The sequence below is a fragment of the Antrostomus carolinensis genome, unplaced genomic scaffold, assembly GCF_000700745.2.
Source record: "Antrostomus carolinensis isolate BGI_N321 unplaced genomic scaffold, ASM70074v2 scaffold1801, whole genome shotgun sequence".
Lineage (NCBI taxonomy): Eukaryota > Metazoa > Chordata > Aves > Caprimulgiformes > Caprimulgidae > Antrostomus > Antrostomus carolinensis.
Genome location: NW_010296137.1, coordinates 226,179 through 251,554, shown reverse-complemented (window position 1 = coordinate 251,554; position 25,376 = coordinate 226,179). Strand labels below are relative to the sequence as shown.

The following is a 25,376-nucleotide window of genomic DNA, read 5'->3' as shown; positions in this document are numbered from 1 at the left end:
GTTTTCTTTTTCTTTCTGTGAGTCTTTTCCTTCAAAACACCCAGCTGATTCCACACTCTGTTGCCATGCTCAGGCTTGGGAAGTAGGAGTAGCAGCTCAGCAGTAGCTGCTTACAGGTCATGAATAGGTGATGAAGCAGCTCTCTTAAGAATAAGTTAAGTCATCCCACCTGGTAACTGCTCTGCATGAGCTGATTTGGGCAGCTTATTACGGTACCTTCAGTAGGAGTTGGTATTTTGTGATCCTCTGGACAGGCTTGATTAAATAAGAAGAGATAGAGTTGGCCAGACCATGTCTTTGCTGAATCTCCTAGAAGAGAGAAAACCAGCAGTCAGTCATGGGAAACTATTAACCACTTGCCAGATAGAACCACCCATAATTAATATTAGCTCTGGATCTTTGCATTTCTTTGTTTAGTTTTTTCAACTGTCTTTAAACTCACATGCAAATAACTGTGGTTTCAGAGAGGCTGGAAATAAACTGCAGAGTCTTCCTGAGGCCACTTAAACTGCAGGGGCTCTATGCAAGTCAAGCTGAGGCTTTGTTGAGTATACTACACAGGCTTTGATTTAAATATGACTTATCTGTCACATCAACTGGTTTCTCCTAGCTATGAAGGCTGAAAGAAGAATCTTAACATTTAATTAAAATAGTGACATTAAATTAAATTGCATGCATAGGGTATAATTTAGCTGTCTAAACATAGGCATCTGGTACCATTTGAGAGCCCTGGAGTAGCTGAAATATCCACATGGGAGTAACAGGTCTGTCACAGTGCTGACAGACCTATGCTATTCTGAGGTGGCACCTGGGGACCAGGAGGGATACCCTTATGATACCTTTTACAGCATTGAATACTTCTGGTTGTCACTTGAATCTCAACCAAAGTGTCTGTGCTGATCAGTGTGACGTGCTCATGAACTTCTGGAGACTTTGCAGATAAGCACCTGGTATGGTCTGCAAAGGGCCCAGCTGCCTCCCTCCAACTGGTTCCAGTGGGAGTTAGGAGCTCCTGAAAATCCTACAGGACCCTAATACACACATTTAACTGTCTAAAAGACTGTAAACTCATGCCCCACAGGGGCAGATTCTCTGCTGAAATAGAATAGGTTGGAATTCCTTCTGTCTCCACCAGGCCCTAAGCATGCCTCCTCTTGCTCCTGGCTATCAGGAAATCTTCCATTCCTAAGGAGCAGATGGGGAAGAGGAATAAGACTTACCTCCAGCTACTGGAGGGTAAATTTGAGGCTGTAAAGGGAGAAAGTTACAGAAGATGAAAGGGGGAGAGCTGCCAAGAACAGAGATTCTCTTTCTGTATCCAGTCTGATTTTCTGCTGAGTACTAGGGAGTTTACTGGTTTTTTTAGCTCCAGTGTTTATGCTGGGACACAAAAATAGCCACTTTTCACACAATGTGCCAACAGATTTTTTTTTTTGTACTAGGCAAGTTTGTTTAAAAAAAAAAAAAAAAAGCTCTGATGCCATGAACAAGACTCAAAAGGGAAGGGGCTCTATGTGGAGGTTAATGGAGTTTGCATGAAGCTGAGTCACAACTGGCTCCAAACAGGGACGGTGTCTGCAAAGCACATGGCTGGGACTCAATTAGTAAGTGCAGGAGCCAGCAAGACCTCGTCCACGTCTATGAACTTCCTGGAGCTGGCTAAGTACACTTGTTTTTGTAGGATCCAAGTAATGAATTTAGCACTATTCCTTCCTCCCAGCTCTCTGAACAGCAGGCCATGCTCCTAGCAAGATGCCTCCCCTTCAGGCATTCTTTGCTCTGCCATGATGCTCCCTGGTCAGACTGAGGAAACAGAGTGGGTTGGTGGAGCGACAGTTATTCTTTGCATGGAAAAGTGTCCCAAGGGACTGAAAGAAATCAAGGTATCTGACAGGCACTATGTGCTGGCAGTTGTGTGTTGCAAACCAGAGAAGCTGCAAAACAGGATCAATGTGTAGTCTTATATGCAATGACAGAATCCCAGGAAAACACTAAAAATTTCCTCTGCTTAGGGCAGCACAGGATCCTCTGACCTTGAATGGACAACATGGAGTCAGGAATACTTGAATGCAACTTCATACCATAAGAATTGCTGAATTTACCATGAAGCAGTGATAAAGTGCCCAGCTTTTGAATTAAAAATCTAAAGAGAATCACAAATTAAGATAAGTTATCTAATTGTGTACAGTTTTTTAGTAGGAGGACAAACTGCATCCTCAACTGGGTGTACAGACCAGCGGCTTGCGGAGCAGACTGATTCAGCACTAAAAACCTCGTGAAATATTTAGGTTTTGCAATGCATGACACAAATCTTTGGTGAGCAATTTCAGAAAAATTCTTACTAATATTACTAAATATTGCTTGCACTTCTGGCCATTTCCTAAGGGATACTCTAGCTCAGTGAAGAAACTGTCCAAGAGCCATCATCCATGCAGAAACACAATGCTCTGCAATGCTACCAAAGTCAATGAGCTTTACCATGTTCCACACTGTAAATGCTGGTCATGCAAATTAAAGGTTCCCTGTGGCTTCTTGAATATATAAAATTGATCTTTTCCAAGATTTAAAGGAAAAATATTCAAAATAGCAGAAGCATTTAGATGACTGAACCAAACTCTTGTCTTTGTCCTGAGGACTTAAACAACAGACACTAAAATAAACTCTATCACCTCAATAATGCACTGATTTCCACTAGGTGAAGCCCTTGCAATAAGCCCTGAAGCTGCAGATTTTCCATGGACTTGAAGGGTTCAGACAAATTACTGGAACTACTTGTTTTCATCTCAAAGGTGGCCTTCTATGATGGTTTATGCAATTTAAGGGGTTGTACACTTGTGATCTTCAAGCAAGCTTCTCACTAAGGAGTGTTATTCTAAATAACTCACTCTCATCATCAGGGTGTTTTGGGAAAATCCAGGTTCTTCCTGGAAGAAAAGAAAGAGCCATTTCCTCCATATTCTTTGGGCCAGACTGTCCCGTCCTACCGCTTAACCACTGCCACTCCAAGATCAAGATAAGACAAATCTACACGTACTTCACACTTCCTTAGATTGAGTGACTCCGAGAGGATTTTTCTGGGGGGATAGCCAGTTTTCTCTTTTTGCACAGGCACCATTGGGCAGCCCAGCACAATTCCCACCAATGGAAGGAAAATATCTTCCCTTAGAAAAGGGCAGATGCTGACACATGGATGTTCTCTGTTAAGCAACATCAGGCAGGTTTCTAGCTCATATACAGAGCTGGAGTGGAAAAGCTTAGCAGAGCACTTTTAACCTGTGCGGACAGCTCTGATAGACCTGTAAGGCAGCTCAAACCCTCCACGAGTCACCAACCAGCACAGACCATTCAACAGGCTCAAGCGCCACCTCCTGGAAAATCCCTTTCAGTTCACTTCTACTTTTAGACCATTTGGTAACAAGGCAAAAAACAAAATAAAAGAAAAAGTTGTTCATCTCTTTTCTTCTGCCTCATGCAAGATCTTTCAGTGTTGAGTTTAATTGAAATGCTATAACCATTGGCACATACAAAACCCAGAGAAGCTAATTCATGTCAGGCAGGTTGGATCCTGCTGAGTGGTTACAATTATAAAAAGATTTTCAGTGCTTTGGAAAAGAGGTCTTAGCATTTTTTCAGAAGGGTAGCTAATTGAAGCTATAAGATAGCAGATAAGCATGGCAAAATGGATGAGGTTCCAAAAATCAGAGGGAAAGCTTAGTTTAAAATTACTCAAAAACTTTAAAGATATTTCTCAGCCTGCAAAACTGGGTTCTGAGCCTGCAAATATTTATCATCAGGTGTAGTGCTTGTAAGGGAGATAGTCTAATGGCAGTCAGCAGAGTCCCTTACTAGCACAATGAAGCAAATGTTTAATAGGGTGGGTAAAATTTGCAGAACAGGGAGACAGGACCTTGTTTTGGACTTCGGGATTTCAGGTCATAATATATAATGAGATCTGCTTTTCATTTTACCACTAAACCCAGAAGCGGACAATACATCTAAACCAGATCCTTAGAAAGGCCTAGGTCTGAAAAACACACAGAGGTTCCCATAAGAATGTGTGTCTCCATTAGAAACAACTTGCCACACTGATGAAGATCACACATCACACCACAGTTTATCAGTTTTCACAGCATGTGGTATCTGCAGTGGAATGAAAAACCCAAATGCCAAGGTAAAAAAGGAAGCCGTTGCTCAGATGTAAAGAGGAGGTGTTTCAGCTGCACTATGTGTGCTGAAGGAAAATGGCAGTGGCTGCTTACATCAAAGAAAGTCCCTGCATGTTCCAGGATGAGCTGGTTGGAGTCAGGCTTGTTTTTGCAGTAGGTGACATACATCTGAAATTTATCTGCCTGTGAAAACAAACATCAAGGGAAAAGCAAGATAAGCTATTTCTCTGCTTGCAGTCTTTCATTAGGCTCACCAGGATAAATACAGGTGATAAATCCCCATCTCTCAAAGCAACATAAGAATTGCAAATTAAGAACAGAAGACTTATAGACAGTTCATACCTTACCTGAGGAGTTCCGAGGGGAATGAGGTGCACCCTGTAACAGCTATGGAAGGCTTTCTTTAACAAGTGGCACAGAGGGAAGGCCTAAAAATTTAATCCAGCTATAAAATAATTTCTAAGAGCTCTAATGATGTTAGACAGATTGTATCCAAGAGTCTGCAGGTCTCAAAATTCAGTCAAGAAATGTCAGCTTTATAATTTACTTGGAGATAAAGCCAGTGTAGAAACACTGGGCAAAAGACTCAGCTGGCTCAAGACAATATTTTTGAATTGAGAGACTGGCTCAGATTTGTGACACCTGGCCCAAACTTGCCTTTCCTACCTTGGTTCAGACTTTAATGTCTCAAACTTTATGTTGTGCTAGGAGTGTTTTACATTTAATTCCCTAATTTATTTATTTTTAAAAGGAAATTAAAAGCATCTGTGCACTCCTACCTTAGAGCAGTTTTGTATTACTGAACAGAGGCAGGCAAACAGAAGAGGAGGATGGACTCCTTTCATTACTATTGCATTTTTTACACCAGGTAACTAAATATCATGACCCTGCAATTGGGCAGGTGGCTTTGTATGTATGTGTGTAACCACACATACAGCTCTGGGTGTGCACTATTGCTGAGATGATGTGGTAGTATCTTAAAAGTACCATTAAGATTTTGCACAGAACGCTACATACATGTGTCCATCTTTCATAAATATGAAAAGTCTTATTTGCAAACAATATTTCTGATTCCATTTAATTAATATTTGTGTCATGTTTTTAAATTAAAAGCTGATTTGAAATCATCCAAACATGCTCAATTTTTTTTTGGTAAGTGAAAATGTTCTATAATGACTTTTAAAGTACTAATTCTCAGCTTTGAAATATGAATAAAACCACCAGAGAAAACACAAAGATGGCTGACTTGTGTGGTAAATATTTTGGAAAGAGAACAGCTTTCATACAGATAAATTACCATCACCAATTCCTGGAGCCTCCTATGCCCATGAAGACTCTTAGCATCAAGATTTCAAAGTCCTGTTGGAAATTATCCTGGCATTGGGTAATGGAATGAGAGAGCACAGCAGCTTAGCAATTTGACACTGATTTCTGAAGAAAAATGTTGATAAAATGTTATTTGTGCCTTTGTAGAGGTCTCATGGCATGACTAGAATTCTCAAAGGAGGGTATATTTAAACTTTAAATGTTTGTCCTCCCAGGGCCTTTCATAAAGAAATGAACGTCACCTCTAAATACAGGTTTGTTTTGATGAAGTCCTGTTAAACAGGAACCAGCAGAGGTAAAAGCTGTGCTGGTCAGTGCAGGATGAGGTGAGGGGCTCTGGAAAGCCTTCACACCACTGCTCAGGAGAAGAGTTAAGGGAGGGAACCTTTCATCCTGGGAGAGACAAAGGACAAAGCAGTGGTAGTTCCAGATTAGCTCCTAATCTCACTCATCACTAAGGACGTAACCCTTGCACCAATTCCCAGCTTGTTTCTGTCTGTGGTGGAGGAATTAATTTGAATAAATAATGAAAAGAAGAAGCCTCATTACCCAGGTGACAAAGCAGTGGCCCACATCCTCAGGCAGTTGTTCGTATTTCTCTAGTTCTTTCAGAAAAATACTGAAAAAAGAAGACACCGATGTAATTAGTTACAGTCAGATACCCAGGAGAAGCAGAATGACCAATGAGCTAATCAGTGCCAATGATCAATACTTGTATCTTGATTATGAGGCTAACCAAGTGTCCTGCCAGCAGAAAAAGTGTGTCCTTGCCAAGTTGTGCTTTGGTTTTTGAGCACAGTCATGCCCGACTCAACTAGAAAGGAAAAGGTAGCAATCCCTAGTAGGAGCTCAGTGTATTCAGGACTGCAAAGTTATATTCAAGAACCAGATCGTGCACCTCCAAAAAGATTTTGTGCCTTCCATCACCAAACTTGGCACACTGGGCAAAGGACAATGATTTAAACAAGTTTGACACTTCATAGGTAATCAGTAACCCCCCAAAACTCAGATTTTGGAATCAACTTTCTCCCAACACTATGTTAATCAGCTGAAGGCAAAGTTTAAACTAAGATGCAATTCATTTTTGTAAAAGAAACAAAACAAGAAATCAAACATTATTTTGCAAATCTGGATCAATTACTTTACACTCCTGTATGCCCTGTGCTGTAGGTGTTCACTGCAGACACGACACAGATGTATAGTTATACATATGCCTTTGGTTTCCTCAGTCAGCAAACATTAACAGAACTGTTAGGAAAACCTACTTGTTATGAAAGTCATATATCTCCTGAATATTCCCAAAGATGATGTGTTCTTTATTAAGGATCCCAGCGGGTATTTCTTCTACTCCACTTGTCATTTCCCAAAGGTAAGTCTGGAAGACACCAGCAATTCTTAGCTTTCTGAATAAATGCAGTGAAAAATAATAGATTTCCCTGTTTTATTGCCAAAGGCATGGGCTGATAAGGAAACTATGTACTTTGAGATTAAACAAACAAGCTAAAAAAAAAGTTCCAGTGTCACAGAAAGCTCTCCAGAGAAATTCAAAGTGCTGACACACAGAATTTGTCTGAGAAAAAAGCAGAAACATGCCAACAGCACCTGTCTTTGCTGTCCAACTGATGGTGTCCAAAAAGTGCAGGCAGAAACAGTTGAAAGATAAACTGGATTTGCCGCTTCGCTACCATTAGATAAATAAAAATCTCTTTCAAACTGCAGGAATGTGAAAACTGACACATTTCATTGAAATACACTCTGCTTTTTGCCCTCAATATCACAGTTTCCTTCAGGAACACCCTGCTGTAGAGCTAGACAAGGTATTTGACAGTGCAAATCCAGCTCTTTCTCTAGCATGAAATGATGCAAAAGAATAGATTTGAATTCTTAAGAAAATGCTTCTTCAAAAAAGACTAGAAACCAACAAATTTTGGGTCCATGTGCAAATATATTGCTCTTTACTGAGTCCCAGGATGTTGCTCTTACTTTGCAGGGTCAGCACAGCTTTGTAAGTAAAGGCACACTCAGGTGTCCCTGGAGGTGCAGACATGTACAGCCACGCCTGTGGAGCACAGGACATGGTTCTGCCAGTGGGAGACAAGCTCCTGCTGCTGCCCTCCCAGCTCCCACTACCAGCAGGATGTAGCTCTGTGGCCAGCCACCAATGGTGGTACCCTCACATAGACCTTACCTCTAAACATTCATGTAAGTCCCTGACATAAGCTTTTTCTGTCTGAAGCAGCTCAGCCATAATGAATCTGAAAAAAAAGAAAGTATTTCAGGTGTTTTGGACATTATAGGTATTTGTACAATGAACAGAAAATAAAACATCCTTCTGTTGTTATCAACGAATCACTGTACTTCCATTCTAAGCTTTCAGCTGCCTCACTTCACACCTTTCAGAGTAGGAATGAAATACCACTTCATACTCTAGTCACTTGTAAGATTATTTTCTAAATATCTTTGCTGCCTAAAATTCTATTAAGTTGTATTTCTGCAACTCTGAGGTGTGATCTACTGTCTACATGTCCATCCTTAACAGTGAACAGATTCTCAGAGATTTTTCTTCCCCAGGAGTAAGGACTTGAGATTCACTGACCACATTTGCATCTTCACTAATATTCAACGGTAAGTCACCCTGAAACTTGACCTTCAGTGGCAATACAGAGGGATTTGGGAGACACCACTACTTTGAAGAAGCTTCAACAGCTTGGTAACAGATTGGAAAAAATCCAGATTGCTGGGAAGCCCAACAACCATATCTGTAGTGCCTGAGGTTGGGCTTCTCCAAGTTGAAATTCTCAATGTTTTGAAAATGTGCCACAGGCAGACCGACTGTAAACCACTGTTCCTAAAGTAGAAACGGTTTCTTATCAAGGTTATGCACTGTAGTGACAATTTCAGAGGACTGAGAGAGATCGTACATACAAATGCTTTCCAGAATATTCTCACACAAAAACTAAGAAAAAATACTGTGAAATTATACTGTTTCTAGATTTAAGTGCAATAAGCACCCTCCAAATACTTCCTCTAGTATGAAATATTTCCAGTTCTCTCAATTCTACGCCCACTGAAATTTGAACCTAAACTTCAAGTGAACTTGTGTCACTGAAATCCAGTTAACTCCTCTGAATACCATTGGAGTTTAGATGATATCTAGACATATAAAAATGCTTTTCATTTTTTCTATTTATTTTGCTTTTCATATACAGCCAGAAAGAAATCACAACGAGTATTTCCATGACATCAGGGTCTAATTGAAGCACTTGACTCACTCCTTTTGCTTTCCAAAAAACTTTTCATATACAGCCAGAAAGAAATCACAACAATGAGTATCTCCATGACATCAGGGTCTAATTGAAGTGCTTGACTCACTCCTTTTGCTTTCCAAAAACCAATTAAAACCAAAAGAAATTCAACCTGTATGTTCTGAAATTCTCTAGTTTACAAGTCACAACTTCTGCCCCACACGTGTAGACTTATCTCAATAGCTCTGCAGCTGGAAGGAGTTACAGAACTGTCAGTCAGTTCTGGTCATGAAAATATCATAGAATAACTCTTAGTGTGTCACAACAGACTGAGTGTTTGGGGACATACTCTTTCTTTCTGGCCGACTTTCTTTTTTCTTCATTGACTTCATGATTTGCATCTCGCAGCTTTACCTCCCGGTCTGAAAGACTTGCTGGAATAATATCTAGTTCTAGGTCCTTGTTATCCTAGAAAAAGTGAGAGTACAAATTTTAAATTAATTCTAAACCTACTGTTGTGCAAAATGCAGCATGTTCATGAGGTCAAATGCATAAGAAGGGACAAAAGATAAAGATACCAATGTCAGAAAGAAGGAAATTCAAAGAGATTTAGAAGAACTACAGTGAGAATGGAGAAGGTGAGTGAGAAATCTTAAGAAAACACAACTATGATATTTATTACTGTTGTCACTGTTATTCCTATCTAGAAATAGATATTGTCAACAAATGTCTAAATTTTACCTTGCTCCTTCACATTTAAATTAGTTACCTAGCATGGGACTTAATAAACAGTCTGATAAAGTAGGACATTATGCAGAGACAATCCCAACTTCCAATGGCCTTCTGCCATGGAAATGCCTTTCCAGACTGTAACTTTGTGTAACCCAGACACCCTACAAGGAAGGGTACATTTAAGGTATCTTGAGGGTGTAAGTGAGGGATTTTATTCCTCTTTCTTTAATACTTAATTTTGAAGGATGGTTGACTGAAATGTTTTTAAGCGTTTCTGCTTCTGGCACTCCCCGTTAATACTGTGGACAAGGGATAGCAGGAGTTTCTAATTTTTGTTTCTCTTGTGTTGCTCTGTTTCACCTAAAAGAACTCGGAGATGAGGTTGGGGATCAATTTTTTGGTTAGTTAAAGGATGAGAGAATGGAAACTTATAGTCAAAGCCTGAGTTTGATTCAGATTAATGATGTGGAAACAGAATTTATGGCTTATGCTAAAATTAACACAGACTTTTATTCAAATAATGTGTTTCCCCCTCCTTCCCAGTAGCTGTATGGTCTCCTGCAGAGTGGTACAAACATTTGTTTAGAAAGTCTTTCTGATCTTCATCTGTCTCCTCCTTATATCACTGATCTGCCACAAAAAACCTTTTTCTCTTCAGAAAGAGTTCTGAACTTGGCTAGGTAGGCTGTCTAGATTTTAAGTATTTCTAATGGACACAAGATAACCTGCAGCATTCATACCATAGCCTTCACTTCCCCCTGTGACTTTCAGATTTGGAATACAACCCCAGCAGGACATGGACTTACAGTACCTCTGTATTGATTCCAAGGGCTTTTTCCAGGGAGTAGCGGTATTTCCCCATCCTGAGAGAGAAGTCACGGTAGCGTTTGTCCACGGTGGTGACCCACTTCCTAATTTCAGTGGCGTGTATATGTCCTTTTTCTACAAAGCTGTCAGCCAGCTGGATGAGGAGTTTCACTTTCTCCTTTGTTTGCTGCCCAAAATATGGTCCTCGGTTATGTTGCATTATTATTTCCTTTGCTTTTAATTCACACAGCAGTCAGAAGTAGCTCACAATTTTTATACATCATTAAAGAGTGCCTGTACTTCATTTTATATAGAATCAGATGCTTTAAAGTTTGCCCAGTAAAACATGAAAGGAACAACATTTTTATAAGGACACTTATGAGGGTACAGGAGATAGAAAAAGTCAAGTTTTTGAAACCACACACACAAAAACACATAAGGAAAACATGTTGGAAGTTAGACATGCCCCTTTCCCATAACCAAAAACTTATTTTTTGTGAGCCTTGGAATAGAAGACGGGACTTAAAAATCACTCCTCATAAAATACACCAAGTCACTTTGAATCTATACCTAAGTGGTTCTGAACTCCAAAACATACACTGAGACCCCATAACTTCCAGAGGTCTTTTCTATTACACTTGGGCTCTGACTGCCCCTTAGTCACTATGGTTTTCCATGTTGAGGAACTTAGTGCAAATCTGGCACAAAAGAGCTATTATAAATTTTAGCTCAGATTACAAATCTATCCTAGGAACTGAAGGTGCCTGGACCCTATATTTGAGCCAACTCAAGTACTAAATGCTTATGAAAACTGAGATATCAACTGTCCAGACTGCACTCCAGCTGTAATGCACATGCTAACCCTCAAAAGCAAAAGGAGAAGCAGTTGTATCCCTAGAGGTACTGGCAAGCTTCTTTTCAGAGATGGGGAGAACTTTCACTCTGCCTGAACTGAGACAAACTATCAGGTACTTGACATTATCAGCAATCTGGCCACAAATGGAAAAACGCATGTCAGAACAGAAAACAACTTGTAGATTTCAAACACAAAACTAAATTAAAGAAATTTCACCAGCAAAATAAATGAACAGCTGAATCAGAGGTCATCTGTTCTGAGTACTTAAGCAAACCTAGGTATGGAGAAGTAAAAATCTGACTTCCTGTTATATTTAAAGGGTATTTCATTCCCAAAAGCTACTGGTGTTTTTGCTTTCCAAACAATTGTTTTGGCCAGAAAGTTATTAGGATCAGGAAGGCTTTCAGCTACAGCTTAATTTGAGAATAACATCAGTCTGGGAGTGATAAGCATTTACCAGATTGCACGTGGCAGCGAATATATTTTAGGTCAGCAGTAGAAAAGTGATTTACTAGAGCCCTAGGGAGCAAGACTAGATGTGTCAGTGTAAGGAACAGCCAGGAACAGTCAATAAGGAATAGGGTAAATCAAGAGAAGAAATTATTTAGAAACTTCAGGATGAATTGGGATTATTCTGATCAAAACTAAATTATAAACTGAAACATGATTTCAGGAGGACTGATTATGAGTGGTTAGAGGCCAGGAGTACTGTTAAAGGAATGTTGTATGGGTCCTGTCTGATTAAATTAACTTCCATCTACTGGTAGTTATCTCCCCTTTTCACAAACATGCAAGCTAAGGAAAAAGGAAGGGGACAAGAACACCACAAAGCCTGTGAATCGAACCCATGCAAGTGTGGACAGTCTAATAAGGAGCTGAAGGATTACAGAAGATCAATTCCATGACACAGTGAAATGAAGCTACACAATACCAAAGCCATGGTCTTGCTGCAGTCTGACTTTGCTATTTAGATACTGATCAGTGACTGTTAATACTCCTGTCTGTGAATTACCTATGGTTTGAATTAATAAGTCTGAAGAAGATCCAATTACCATTCCTCTGTGAACGCCACAAGATTTCTCAGAATTGCTCCACATAAATTAACAGATTCTTAGTAATGCAGCTTTGTATTAAAAAATGTTCACCCCAGAGTTTCCAAACACATTTAAGTATTCTGTTGGGATCAGGAGATTATTTCTAATGAGATAAATGATCATCTGTGATCAACCCAGCTGGAATTAATTAAAAAAAATGCAGTTGTAATGACAGAAGAAAGAGACAGGGAATCCAAGATGACCTTGGATTCAGATCAAACAGTTATGCTATACCATTCCTGTATGACTGTTTAAGGATGGAATTAGGGTATGTCTCATTATGTTGCTGCGAACTCTGTATGCAAATGGACTTTCTCTTCCTGCTGGTCAGAACAAAAATGCTCCATAACCAGTAAAGAGCAAGGGGGAGAAAACCTCCTTTTTGTGCCTATGTGTGGCTAAAAATGAAAGACCAGATTTCTCAAAAGACGTTTATCTTCTGGGATAGAAATGTCAGGGGGAAAATACAAAATCAAGAGACTTATTACAGAGATTTAAGGCATTGAAAGAGGATCATAAGCATAGACTAAGGCAGATTCCATACTTAAATTAAAGTCACTGTTTACCTTGGCAGGTACTCTGAATTCCCCATATTCCTTCAGGAGTTCCTGAGTTTCTTCTGCTGATTCCCCTGTGGAGTTGTGAGTAGAGAGGTAATATTCCCCTGTTTCTTGGATCCAGTCTAAGGCCTGTGAATGTCAAAAACAACCAAAGGAAAAACAAAACAAACAGTCTTTGTATTTCAAGAACTAATCTTCTGACAAAAAAAAATCTGCCAAATAAAGGATACCAAATCCGTTGGGACTTAATACTGTGTATGCTAAAACAATTTCTAGGAACACTTAAAAAGAATACAGTAATCAGAGCAGGTGGGAGAGGATACAAAAGGTGCTGTATGTTTCCTAGGAGAAAAAGGAATGTAGGGAATTCTGCCTCTATTCAGATAAATCTGCATGAAAGGAAAGCAGTTTTCTCATTCAGTAATAGCTCAATAAAACAAGTTTGCTCTTATATTTATTTTCAAACAAATGAACAAATCCAGGAATTATTCTGAACTGACAAAAATGCTGAGTTTTGTTGTTGGGTTTTGGAATTTTCTTAAACTGTTTTAAAAATCTACATTAGCCATGTCTTCAAATGTTACAGCTTTTAAATACAACTTGAGATTGCAACAGGAACCCCACGCAGAGGCATTGCATGGATACAAGATATTTACACGTTGCCAGGATAAAAAGACAAGGTGGGGTCTTTACACTACCTGCTTGGCACTGCGCTCAAAGACAACATATTGTTGGCACTGATCTAATCTCCGCTTCTTCAGGGTCCAGAAGTGAAGGACTCGATTCTCCCTCTGCAGCAGCTCACTCAGAATGGCTGTAAGGCAAGGGAAAACGTCTGCATGATTAGTGATTCTGAGGGTGCATACAGAAATAAGCCACACAAAGCTGAATTTACTCACTCTGCCTGGACTGCACTCCCAAGACCAGAGCCCCTGAGAGTGCATCTCTTAAAAACAAGCATTATTCAAAGTGGCTGCTTTAAAAAACCAAACAAACCCACCAAAACATGCAGTTGCAGGGTTAAAGGAGAAGATGCTAGAACAGGGTCTGGGATTTACCCTGGAAAATACACCAGGGTACATGACTTCTAGTCCTTTTGTTCTCTTCTGTTGCTTATTTCAGGAGGCTAGTACTGGTTGCCCTTTTACTGCCTTGTCTGTTGATCTGGCCACAGGCTGCCCAGCACTTGGCATCAAAGCCTACTGTCCCATGCAGAGCTCTGGTCATGATTTAATTTAATTCAGACCTGAGTCCTCAGTTTGACATACCTGGTAAGGTTTCTTATACAGCTGTGCTGCCTGGTGACCCTCTGTGTGCTTTAAGTCTTTAAAAAACACCCATGGGTTTAACTGAAAAGATTATACACAGAGAGAGTGCAAGAGATTGACACTATATAACTGACATAAACCTTAGTTAAACCTGAGCTTTTCTAATTAAACTGAGCTAAGTCATGCATAGCTGGCAGCAGCGTAGCCTATCCCAGCCATGTCTTGGTAGGGAGCTCAGGTAGCTACCTCGGCAGGTGAGGCATGGCAGAACCTCCTGCCCTGATCCTCAGAGTGAAGCATTTGCTATAGGGAGCTCAGGCTCATGCAGCCCAGGCAACACCACGCTCTTTTATATTAAACCATTGAGTCCGGTTTCTCAACCACTTACAGTGATTTATGATCATTTACAGCACCTGTTAATAACCTCTCTCACCTTAAGGCCTTTCTGAATGTACTGATATTCACTGCTTATGTATCAACATTGGTGGCAGAAAACAGATTTCTATGTATTCCTCCTCATTTACAAGTGTGACACTACGGCAAAAAAAATTGTAATACTTAAGTTAATCACAAAACCTCGCCCAGTCCCTGCTGAGGGAACTTTCTCTGAGTGACAAAATGAATTTGAAGCTTGTCATGGGTGCTCTAGATCAGGTCATGAAATTTGGCATTTTATGCCAAATAAAGCTCATTTTGTTCTGTATTAATGACTTTGCTTTGGACGCACAAGAAGTATCCTACTAAAGGGTGCTTTTATTCTGAACTAAAGCATCCACTTCAAAGATTTTCCATGGATAGACTCACCAAGCATCAGAATTATGTTTGGCTTAGGAAAAGACTAATATACAACCTTATTCTTAAATAAGTGAGTAACTTCAAACAAGCTTATATCAGGTGCATATTTAAGGGTTTGCTGAGTCAGGATTTAATTAGTTTTCCTCTGATTTTCAACTGTAGGGAACAAAAGTCCACAACAACAAGTGTTTGACACGGTAGCAGGGGAAAGTTGGACAAAGTCATGTTAACATTGAAGAACTGGTACTGAAAGAAAGGAAGGAAAATAACCCCTTTAATCTTCTGTGTATAACCGAAGTTCCCATCCCTCCCACATACATAACTGTACTGTTCTTCACCTGTATCTTTCTGCAGCTTGTAAGAAAGCCAATAATAATAACAACAAATGTTTTATTTCTGCAGAATCACTTGCTTATTCTTATCAGTACCTTGCAGCATTGCTAGGCACAGATTAACAACTGTTTAATTAAGCAGAGGAGTGGAAACATTTCAAACATCTCAGATGTATCATCTAATTATAAACAGTGCCCTTTTGACCAAAGGAAAGTACCTAAAGGCAGATACTTTTGCTGGTGATTTGTTTGATGTAGTAGGACACCAAAGAGGATTTCAGGGAAAAAAATAGGGACAAACAAGTTTGGGGTTCACTGTTTTCCAGTGCTCAGCAGCAACAGGGTGCATCTAGACCTTGTATTTGATATGTGCTTATTTGCTTATGCATTTTTAGATATTAAGACAAAATAATATCTGATCATCTCAGTTGACAACTTACATGACGTGGGATGACAGTGTCACTCCCATGGACTCTCATGACAAGAGAAGCCAGAGAGAGCCCATCTTTCAAACCCTTTCCTTCTCCCCTCACCATTACTTGCAACAGCAGAGTTGTATATAAGAAATCATGCCTAGCAGAGGAGGGATCACCTTCTGAGAGGCCTCACTACCATTGCTAAGGGTGTCAGGCATATGTAGCATTTAACGGACAGCAGATGGTAAAACTTAAGGTGCCTTTGTAGCATGTTCACAAACTTTAGGATGACCACACAGCAGAGGGGGAAGCAAACAAAACCTTCAATGCTGTCATTGCACCAGTGCACCAACCTTTCACTTGCTGCTCGGGCCCCCTTGTATGGCTTGCTACTCCAGGCATGCTGACATTGTTCCGGTGGATATACTTGAGGAACACCTCAGCGTTCCTTCGTGCCAGTGTACAGGCCTAAGAAAAACAGACCCCACCAAAAAGAATCAGTAAAGATGAGAAAAGAAAACAAAGGCGACTCAAGGGAGTTCTCTGCTTATTTTGCAGGGCAAAGTTCTCTTTCATATAGGAACATGAGAAGTTCAAATAAGAGTCAATAAACTTGGCTAATAAACTAACAGCCAAATAAATGTATTAAAACACCTGAGTCATTCTGAATATAGTGGTTGATTTTATAAATTAAGGCACATTAGTAACAATAATAAAACACAGGCTGCAAAGAGGTAGTGCATCACATATTTTCAATCTAACTGAAGCTAACCCGTCTCTCAGGAAAAGTACTCATTGTTTCAAAAAATGTGCAATCTAGAGGCATAGTTTTTTAAGCCTTGCCTGCAAGCGTAGTTTCATACTATATATCAGTTTCAGTGGAAGGTGGGAGGCTGGCTGTCAATTGACTTGTCAGCCTGTCAGCTCCACAGTTCTTACAAAGCAGTACCTGGAAGGCAGGAGGAAATCACTGTCTCCATCCTGGTGCTGCCCTGCAGAGACACAATTGCTTCAGTTGTTAGTAGTTCTTCAGTTACTGGCTTGGAGGACAGAATTTGAAATGCTGGATGGTTTGCATAAGCTAACACCCAAATGCTGTATAACACCTGCCATTTACAATGCTCATCATATGCAATTTTGATAATTTGAACTTTGAACCAGCACAACTACTAAAATCCTCCAAGTGCAATGCAAATACCACCTGATGACGTCTCCCTGAGCCATGCATTGATGATAATGCTTATTACCTCTACCATAACAGTGTGAGACTGGTCTCGGACTTATACAGCCAGTCAGTAGCTGAACTAGAATTACACCTTGGAGCCTCCTCTCAGACTCACCAACACTGCTCTAAATCGACTATTCAATAGGGAGTTTTCCTGATTTATTAGAGAACTAAAATGAGACCTTGAGAAAAGCCTCCTTCTGTTCCAGGTGTTTGCTGATCAGAGGGATGACGTGGTCTATCTCAGCTGCTGGTCCAAGTTTATCTCGACCTCCACACCAGTCTTCATCCCGTCTGTATTCTTGCTCCAGGCTCTCCAATACGCTGCACACCTGAAACATGCCCATAGCACAACAATTCAATTATGTGCAATCATAATCAGGAGGAACACATTCAGTACAAGTCTATCACCAATAATATTTCAAATCTAAATGTTTTGGACTATGGGCCATGGTACAGAGGGTAAGTGGGTATGAAACAGGCCATGGACAGAATGATTGAGCAGTTCTTACCCGTAGGAATTCTCTACTGTTTGGGATGCAATTCATCTGGTTTAAGGGTGATAAATCTTCTCTTCCAATGGATAATTGGGGGGAAGCTCAAAAAGCTGTATCAAGGCAGGGGTTAGTGTTGGCCCCAGTGGAAACCATCCCTGTTCTGGAAGGGTGCTTTAGATGTGTTTAAATCCCACTGAAGTCAAGGGACTTAGCACATACTTAAACAAAAACACATGCTTAAATACTTTCCAGAGACAAAGTCTAAAGCTGGAACTAATTCTCTTCAGCTGCCTGTTAGTTGCTCCCTCTACAGCTTTTGTAAAGACTGATGGAAACCAACAGATATTAAATCAGTGTCGCAACCAATGGGGATGCAGGTGTTCCACTGTACAGGGTTTACGCAAGTGTCTTCTGTCTTTGTAGAATAATAGAAATGAGATAAATAAACCAAGACAGTCTGGAAACTGTGTGTGCAGTGGCCCCAGACAAAGCTGAATCTTTTGCATTGTAGAACCTGAGAATGACTCTTAGTGGCCTGTGTAGACACTGAAAAAACTGCAAAAGTTTTCATGACCATTTGGAACTTTCTTTTTCTCTCACAGGGGGCTCTTCCCACACACTCCACTGCTGAGATTACTCAAGATCCAGTCAGTTATCACTGGGGGTCCAGCTAACCATCTTCACCCTTTTCGTGCTCACTTCTGCAACTTATGTGAACACAGTTATAATTCAGAGGACCCTACACGCTTAAGACCATAGTCTGGAAGAAAGTCCAGAATCACCCACCAATCCTCCCCACTATTGCAGGCCATTTTCATATAACTCCATTCATGAACACATCAAGCTCAGTTTTAAAATTGGTGAACTGAGGTGAACTGATCAATTTACTCTGCCGCCAGGCTGTTCAAGGTCCTTACACATTGTCAAACTGAAATAATCTTCTTGCTTGGATGCAAATCAGCATTCACCCTCAAAAATTCATTGATGAGCAAGTGCCACATGTGTTATTCAGGCACAGAAAACCATTTCCATTTTACTTTTTAGTTCTTGAAAACTTTGGTATTTATTGGACTTTGGTGAACGAAAAAATGAAAGTAGATGGACTGCTTGAGAGCCACATCTTTTCAGAAAGACTGTCCCGTCCCTGCACATGCAAATAGTATCTCTCTGTTAAGACAAAAAAAGATATTAATATAAAGTGGGCTGTCAATGAAGTCAGAGAGAAACTGGGCTATTTGAAAGCCAGGGCTCCATCAGTTTTATTGAGAACATTGTATGCTTGGGGAAGACAGGCATGAAAATGTTTGGCTGGTTGTGACAGTCTCTCCACCCTTTTAGCTGTTTTTTCTAGATACTTGGAGAACTCAGGATCCAGTGAATTACTCAATCCACTGTCATCCAGTCAGGGAGCAGACCCTTAAAGACTGTAGACCAGTCATGCAGCCCAAGAGAAGATGACAGACTACATGTAGCAATGAGTTTATGAGCATTCAAAGACTGAATGATCTTTACCCTAAACATTTGCTGAATAGACACAACCAACAAACAACCTGGTGGGCACTGTAGTATGTTTGTCTATGACTTGGAAGCAGGAAGAGAGACTGAATTGATAAATTACTGGCTATGCATATTTTGGTCAGCATATCTGACTGTCTCAAGCACTAATGAATCCCTTAATGGTTTTCATTTCTCGCAGTCCTCCACCAGCAGTAATTCATTTCAATCTTGAATGCATCAGGGACTGTAAATCTGTTTGAAACTCTTCACAATGAAAGATATCCATTATAAGAAATGAATTAATCTTAAACAATCTTAAAAATGCATTAAACAAGCGACACTAAACAGTGGCCCAAGGATCATCTACAGCCTTGATGTTAAGGAAAAAATAATATTTTTCCATAATGATATATCCAGTTGTGCTAAAAAATTTCCCATGTCTGGTTCTCTAATTGGGAATCAAAGTGTGTGATAATAACAATAGAAAATTTAATGGAAATCACTGCTGCCTTTTGTATAAAACCACAGGTTCCTGCAATGTCCATGCTAACATGAGCTGCGTGGCTGCAGTAAATTACATCATGCAAGGCTATTTGAGTACCCTCACTATGACACTAGTTCTCACTGACTACAGTATAAATGGCACCTGTTTGTGCAAGGGATGAATAATCCCACCATATCTGCAGCCAACTGGAATGTGTTTTGCAATTCATGGACACCTGGAATGAAGCAAAGTTGTGTCAACATATAATGCTTACTGCTGTAATTATCCATGTTGCAGATGGATTTAAGAGAAATCCCTTAATATCTTGGCATCTTTTTCAGCATGGTGGTGTTTAACTACCAGTGAAAACACTGGCTAGTACTGTTCACAAAGTAACAAGTAATTAATTACAAACAGTTCTTAAGGACAAGCAGATTTATGTTCCTCAAAATTAACTCTGATATCATGAGAACTTGAAACTAAAATGGCAGGATTTCAGACATTCTTTCAGTTGGAAAGAGGACAATTAAAAAAAAAAAAAAACAACAAAAACCCCCAATCTTCAAGAATTAAACTGCTTCACTGAAAACATTAAGATTAATGTTCTTAATTTTTTTTGTTTGTTTGTTTATTTTGGGTTTTTTTTTGTTACAATAATTGTCAGAGAAATAATTTTGACTAGTTTAAACTTTGGTTTCCATGTGTGGCTTAGCAGTACTACACCAATGGAGTAAACGTCCTTTCAGATAATTTTGCCAATGGTGTGAGATCCCTAGCTGGCAGAAGACCTTCTGTGCTGAGTGTCACAGTAGAAAACCCATGCCTACCAGTGCTGCTACATCATGGAGTTCATTCACATCGGTGTTTACCAGCTGGGAGTAACTGGAGGGCTCAACACTGTCCCTATTCAGGTGTATGCACCTAATATGAGGTTGGACACATGCAAACATATGTAAAAAGACAAAGGGCAGCTTTTAAGGGCAATAAGGGCTAACTAAAGCCACATTCTTCCTCCTTTTGGGATTACTCAAGGAAAAGGGAGAAGAATGAGCACTGCTCCTTAGTGGTATTAGCAGAACAGGTATTTGGAACAGTTCAACACTCTGGAGAGTGGAGAGACGGCGCTGCTGATCTTGGTGAGAGGCAAGACCTTTGCACTATAGACAAGGAGCTAAATCCCAGGCTGTAGCAGTATGCTATGGTACAGATACAATACTGTTCAGCTCACCTGCTCAGAGGTTTTATAGAAGGCTACCGAGGCATTGACAAGTTTGAGCCTGTCCTCCATCTTCAGCATCAGTTGCTGCCAGTGCAGGGCCACCTTTTCGGCACACTCTCTGATAGCATCAGCATCATAATGCCCAGCTTGTAGCAGCACTTCAGCTTTCTGTTGGACCTGCAGGGCACTCTGGTGTGTCTTCTGTAAGGAAGTGGCATGAAAGAGGGACTGTGTATGAGGGGAGGAAAGAGAGGTTGTATAGATGTGCCAGATGTATGGTAGAAAGGTGAAGTGAGGTGTTAGCATGGAGATGCGAGAGAGTGAAACATTTTCAGAGTTATCTTCAGTTAACACTTTCTGCAAAGCATTTTAGTTTCAATTATTCACATACATTTGCAACATGTTGTTAAAGCTTGGGATAAGAAAGCACTGGCTGAGATGGATTAGCTCCACTGATCAGCTACTGCCCCTTGGGCAACAACCCAGCCTGGGGTTGCCAGTGAATCCATTCTGACAACCCCAATGCAGGCAGCTGTTGTGCTGAGCTCCCACCCAGCCTGTACTCAGTGCTGACTGCATCCCACACAATCTGCAGGCACAAAAGCAAACACCAAAGAGTTGGCAAACTATGGGCCTAATCACCCTCGTTTGACTCTTGCCAGGCACTTTGCGGGCATCAGCAGCTTTACTCATGAGTGCAATGTCCTGTCTGCAGGATAAAAAACATCAACCCCAGAAGCCATGAAGACGTTTCAGTAAATGGCATGAATTATATCACAAGTATCAGCCCCTACAAGATACATTTCCGAAAGTCAGTTCACTCATATTGGAGCTACATTCATATAAAGGAGCTACCTTTAAGGGCAGGGCTGGGGGAGTCAGGCCATTTGCTCCACTGTTCCCCAATTTACTCAGCAGCCACTTCACAGGCAGGTCTGAATTAACTGCCCCGTTCCGCTGCTTACACCAGCTCCTCTCACAGTACACAAGTGGTGGTGACACCTTCTTCTGTGGGTTGCTGAGAGGAAATTAGCCCCCAGCCCTTCCCAGCCTCCTGAGTAACTGTGTTCAGGCACAGTTTAGTCTAATATTTGATTTTAATCTTCTGAACAGAAGCCCTAAAATCTCCCAAAGACTCCTCTGTTCTGCATCCCATTTGTAACTGCTGCTGACAAATTCTCATCTGATACTTTTATGATCTAATCCTTGAACCTGGAAAGAAGCTTGAAATCATCTGGTAATGCAGTGATGAATAATGCAATGTAGAGGAAGCTATTAGCAAAAAAAAGGATTAATACTTGGCAGAAACATTTAGGAAGATGTTCAAGAACAACTGGTTAAATTTAATATCCAGCTGCTTCACTGATGTTAGAGTCATAATACTTGTTTTAAATAGACTTTAAAGGATTTCAACTGAAAATCAATTCCACATCTAGAATGCCTTTAGAGAACAGTCTGCCCTGTGTGCTTTTCTGATCTCTTCCCCATATTGAGCTTTAAACACTTTAAATATTTAATCTAGTGTTTTCTCCCTTTGAAAACTTATTTTCCCTTTACTGTGGTGTAACCCTCTTCTCCCTCTGTGATTTGCATTTACCACCAAATACAAGCATTTCCCCAACAGCAGCAGGCTGGGATAACACAGCCAGTGGGTGTTTTGTTCCCCACTGCTGTCTGGTGACGGCAGCCAAGATGTGGTCAGCACAGCATAGTACCAGCCAGCTCATACAGTGTTGATAGAAAACTTCTTCCTTTTCCCTTAGGAGCTGCAACAGCTGCTCCTTCCTTAGTGTGAGTGGAGCTGGATCAAAACAGGTCATTTGCTGAGATTTAAACTCTATAATTACTAGAAACACTATAATGTATATGGACTTATTTAAAGTTTACCAGAAGACAAAGACACTTCCACTCTCCCCCTCAAAATCAGGCTTCTTCAAATCTCCATTATGGAATTATTATCTTCATAGTTTGGTTAAAGTTGGGTTTAGTTTTGGTTTAAAGTTTGGTTTTAGTTATTTTCAAATATATATAAACCACAGAAAGGGATTTTCCAACTTTCTCTTTGCTCTGTAAAAAGGTAACAATTGCCATAGTCTGGGAAACACATACACCTTGTTAAGCAGGAACAGGAAAGCAAGGGACCCCCTTTCTTGCAACTGTAGCGAACACACCCTGCTAGTGTAGGGTTTGTTCATAATAACAAAGATTATATATAAAGTACTGAGCTGAACTATGAGCCTTGTAACGCCCTACTCAGGGGAGTCCATAGCCCTCCACTACCTTCTCATCAAAAGGAAAGCAGCTCCGAGGAGGTGCTATTTCTCCTACCATGTCCTGACCCTGTGAGTGAGGCAAATGAGCTGGCTCAGAATTAGTTTTCAAAGGCCAGGTCAAAGATGTGCTGCTCCAGGGACAAGCTAGGGCAAAAGCTCATTTTAGCAGGCAACTCTTAAAGATCACCCCTCTTGCCTCTTCTTCATGTCAAGTTACATGAGAATGTATATTTGAATGAATGTCTCCTCCTGTCAATAAAAGGAGAGCTGAATGAAAGAAACATTTAATGTGAGAGCATTGTCCAGTAACAAAGATATTCATAAAGGAATGCTGTTGAATGATCTGCACATTGTGGACATGGGAAGAAACTGACTTCACAGACTTTTACCATTTTCAGATCACTTTGTGAATTTTAATCTTCTTATTTTTTTACAAAAGGAATTATAAGGAGATGTGTGAGTGTCCTTACCATGAATGGAAAGGCTGATATCTGTCAGAAGAATAATTAGCTGCAGATGATAAATAATTTATTTCACTATTAACCTCTGGCCATATTACAAGTTTAATGATTAAGTTGATTTTCTAAAGTTTTTATTCCTTCCCTTCCTTCAAGCAAGCAACAATTGATGCCGAAGAGATAACCTTTTGTATGATGTTCACCTAGGAAGGAGAAACAAAGTTAAATTATTCGTGTTACCTCTATGGCCAGCTGAAACTGCTCATGCTCCCGCTGGAGCTGCTCAGCTTCAGAGAGGGAGCTTGCATTGACAAGGCTTGCGTTCAGCATTGATTCGCCATTCCTGATCCAGCCAAGCACCTGTAAAGAAAGGATATGCTTATGAAAAGGTTGCTTCAGTACAAAGGTTTTGTAGTCGCTGATCAGAAAATGCTTCAGCCTGGCTAACAAAAAGACACTTCGTCTAGTGTGGTCTCAGCTGAATCAGGGAGCAGAAATAAATCCTAGGATAAGGACTTAATGACATAAATTTTTAGAGGGCAAAAATCTTATTGAAGAAGTTATTGCTTGAAGAATTAAACTCCTGAAGCATTTACATGGATATTCGGATAACAAAGAGCTTTCATTTCCAAGGTTTGATCACAAAAAATAATGTTTCCCTGTGCAAATATCCCAGGGCAAAACCACAAAGCAGAATGAGGAAGATTTGAAATTAAACATGAAGTTCTCTCTCTTTTTCGAATTTCCAGCCTGAATCATGGACCTTGTGACTCCTTTCTGCTCCACTTCCTTGTGTTTCTTTTACATGAAAGTCAGAGCTTAGGGGTGAAGAGGGAGAAGACACAGTTGGCTTCATCCAACATGGAGTTAAGATGCAGTTGGAGTTTCCACCTGCATGCAGAGGTAGGAAGAAATCCCAGGTCTTGCATTTTATATTTAGTCAAGAGGTTTTACATCAGGGATAGTCAGATTATTTGCAGACATGCAACTCATGCTGTAATGACTGCAGAATCAAATCTTAAATATACATAATTAATCTATCAAGCTTGTATTTACTCATTTAAGCAGCAACTTTTCTGCTATTTTAAGACACGTTTGGAAAATTAGCACCCAGAACACATGTTCAAGTCCTTTGCTGTGTTGTCTCAAAGCCTATTTTCTATCTGTCTCAGTGTTGAATTATTCCAATAAAGCCAGAAAGTTGCTGAATTCAATTCACAGATGCACAGGAAATCCTGGCTGCCCAATCACTGCCCCTAAATTTAGCTCGTGATTTACAAAGCCCCAAAATTGACTTTGCTGCAATACTCTACATAGTTATTTCCCTTTTATGCAATCTACAGTGATCTATTAAACTGTCTGAAAGAAGTAGGGATTTTCTCTTGTTTTGTTTTTTATCCCTGCATCATGTATCACCCTAGTTACAGCCATTCAGCTCCCTGTAGGGTAGGAAAATGATTTTTCCCTAGGAGAAAGAAAGGGGAGCCATCTACACATGTAGCTGACCCTAATTTGTAGAAAAGTACATTCTGCTTAGTACAACAGTATGGAAGATTTCATTTGTCAGCCTTCTCTCTTTCATCAGCAAGTGTTATTGTTCCTGTGGGAAATGCAACAAAGATTTAAAGAAAAAGAAATCGGGTTATCATATGGCAATCTTTTTGGCTGGCATTTTCTATAATCCATCAGACAAGAAAGCTACATTATTACCAACTACATGGTACCAAAAGCTGAAGTGAACCAAACGATCCCTCTATCTGGGAAAGACTTGAAGTGAGGACATCATAAAGCAAGACATGCTTTCACATTTTATATACTGTGGTATATCCTGGCTTGGGCCATTTAGAGTACAGAAAATACTGAGTATATATGCTAAAAATGCAGTAGCTTCTTAAAACAAACAAACAATATAATCAGGGCATGACAGGGTCCTCTTGGGAACAGCTTTCATTTGAGCTGAAGATTTCAAAATGTGCTACAGAGGTTTTGATCAGATTTCATACAAATATCTGAGTCTCTAAATAGTAACAAAATCACTGGAAACCTGAGTCTTAACAAGTCTATTACAATAGGCAACAAGGTTGAGTAAGGAGGAAGAGGGACCATACAGCTGAAAGCAGCCAGGT

General features: G+C 40.1%; 1 protein-coding gene across 1 annotated transcript in view; it reads right to left on the bottom strand.

Annotated features, from left to right (window-relative positions):
• Nucleotides 1-25,376, bottom strand: part of LOC104532856 (kalirin-like) — a gene marked incomplete at its 3' end in the record, with an annotated part of 249,515 nt that overhangs the window by 46,441 nt on the left and 177,698 nt on the right. Inside the window, 13 exon segments of the mRNA XM_029087516.1 lie at nt 217-309; nt 4,260-4,349; nt 6,042-6,111; nt 6,758-6,867; nt 7,681-7,747; nt 9,087-9,205; nt 10,281-10,463; nt 12,793-12,915; nt 13,485-13,600; nt 15,951-16,065; nt 17,005-17,154; nt 20,529-20,747; nt 23,491-23,610. Coding sequence (XP_028943349.1) covers nt 217-309; nt 4,260-4,349; nt 6,042-6,111; nt 6,758-6,867; nt 7,681-7,747; nt 9,087-9,205; nt 10,281-10,463; nt 12,793-12,915; nt 13,485-13,600; nt 15,951-16,065; nt 17,005-17,154; nt 20,529-20,747; nt 23,491-23,610 — 1,575 coding nt within the window.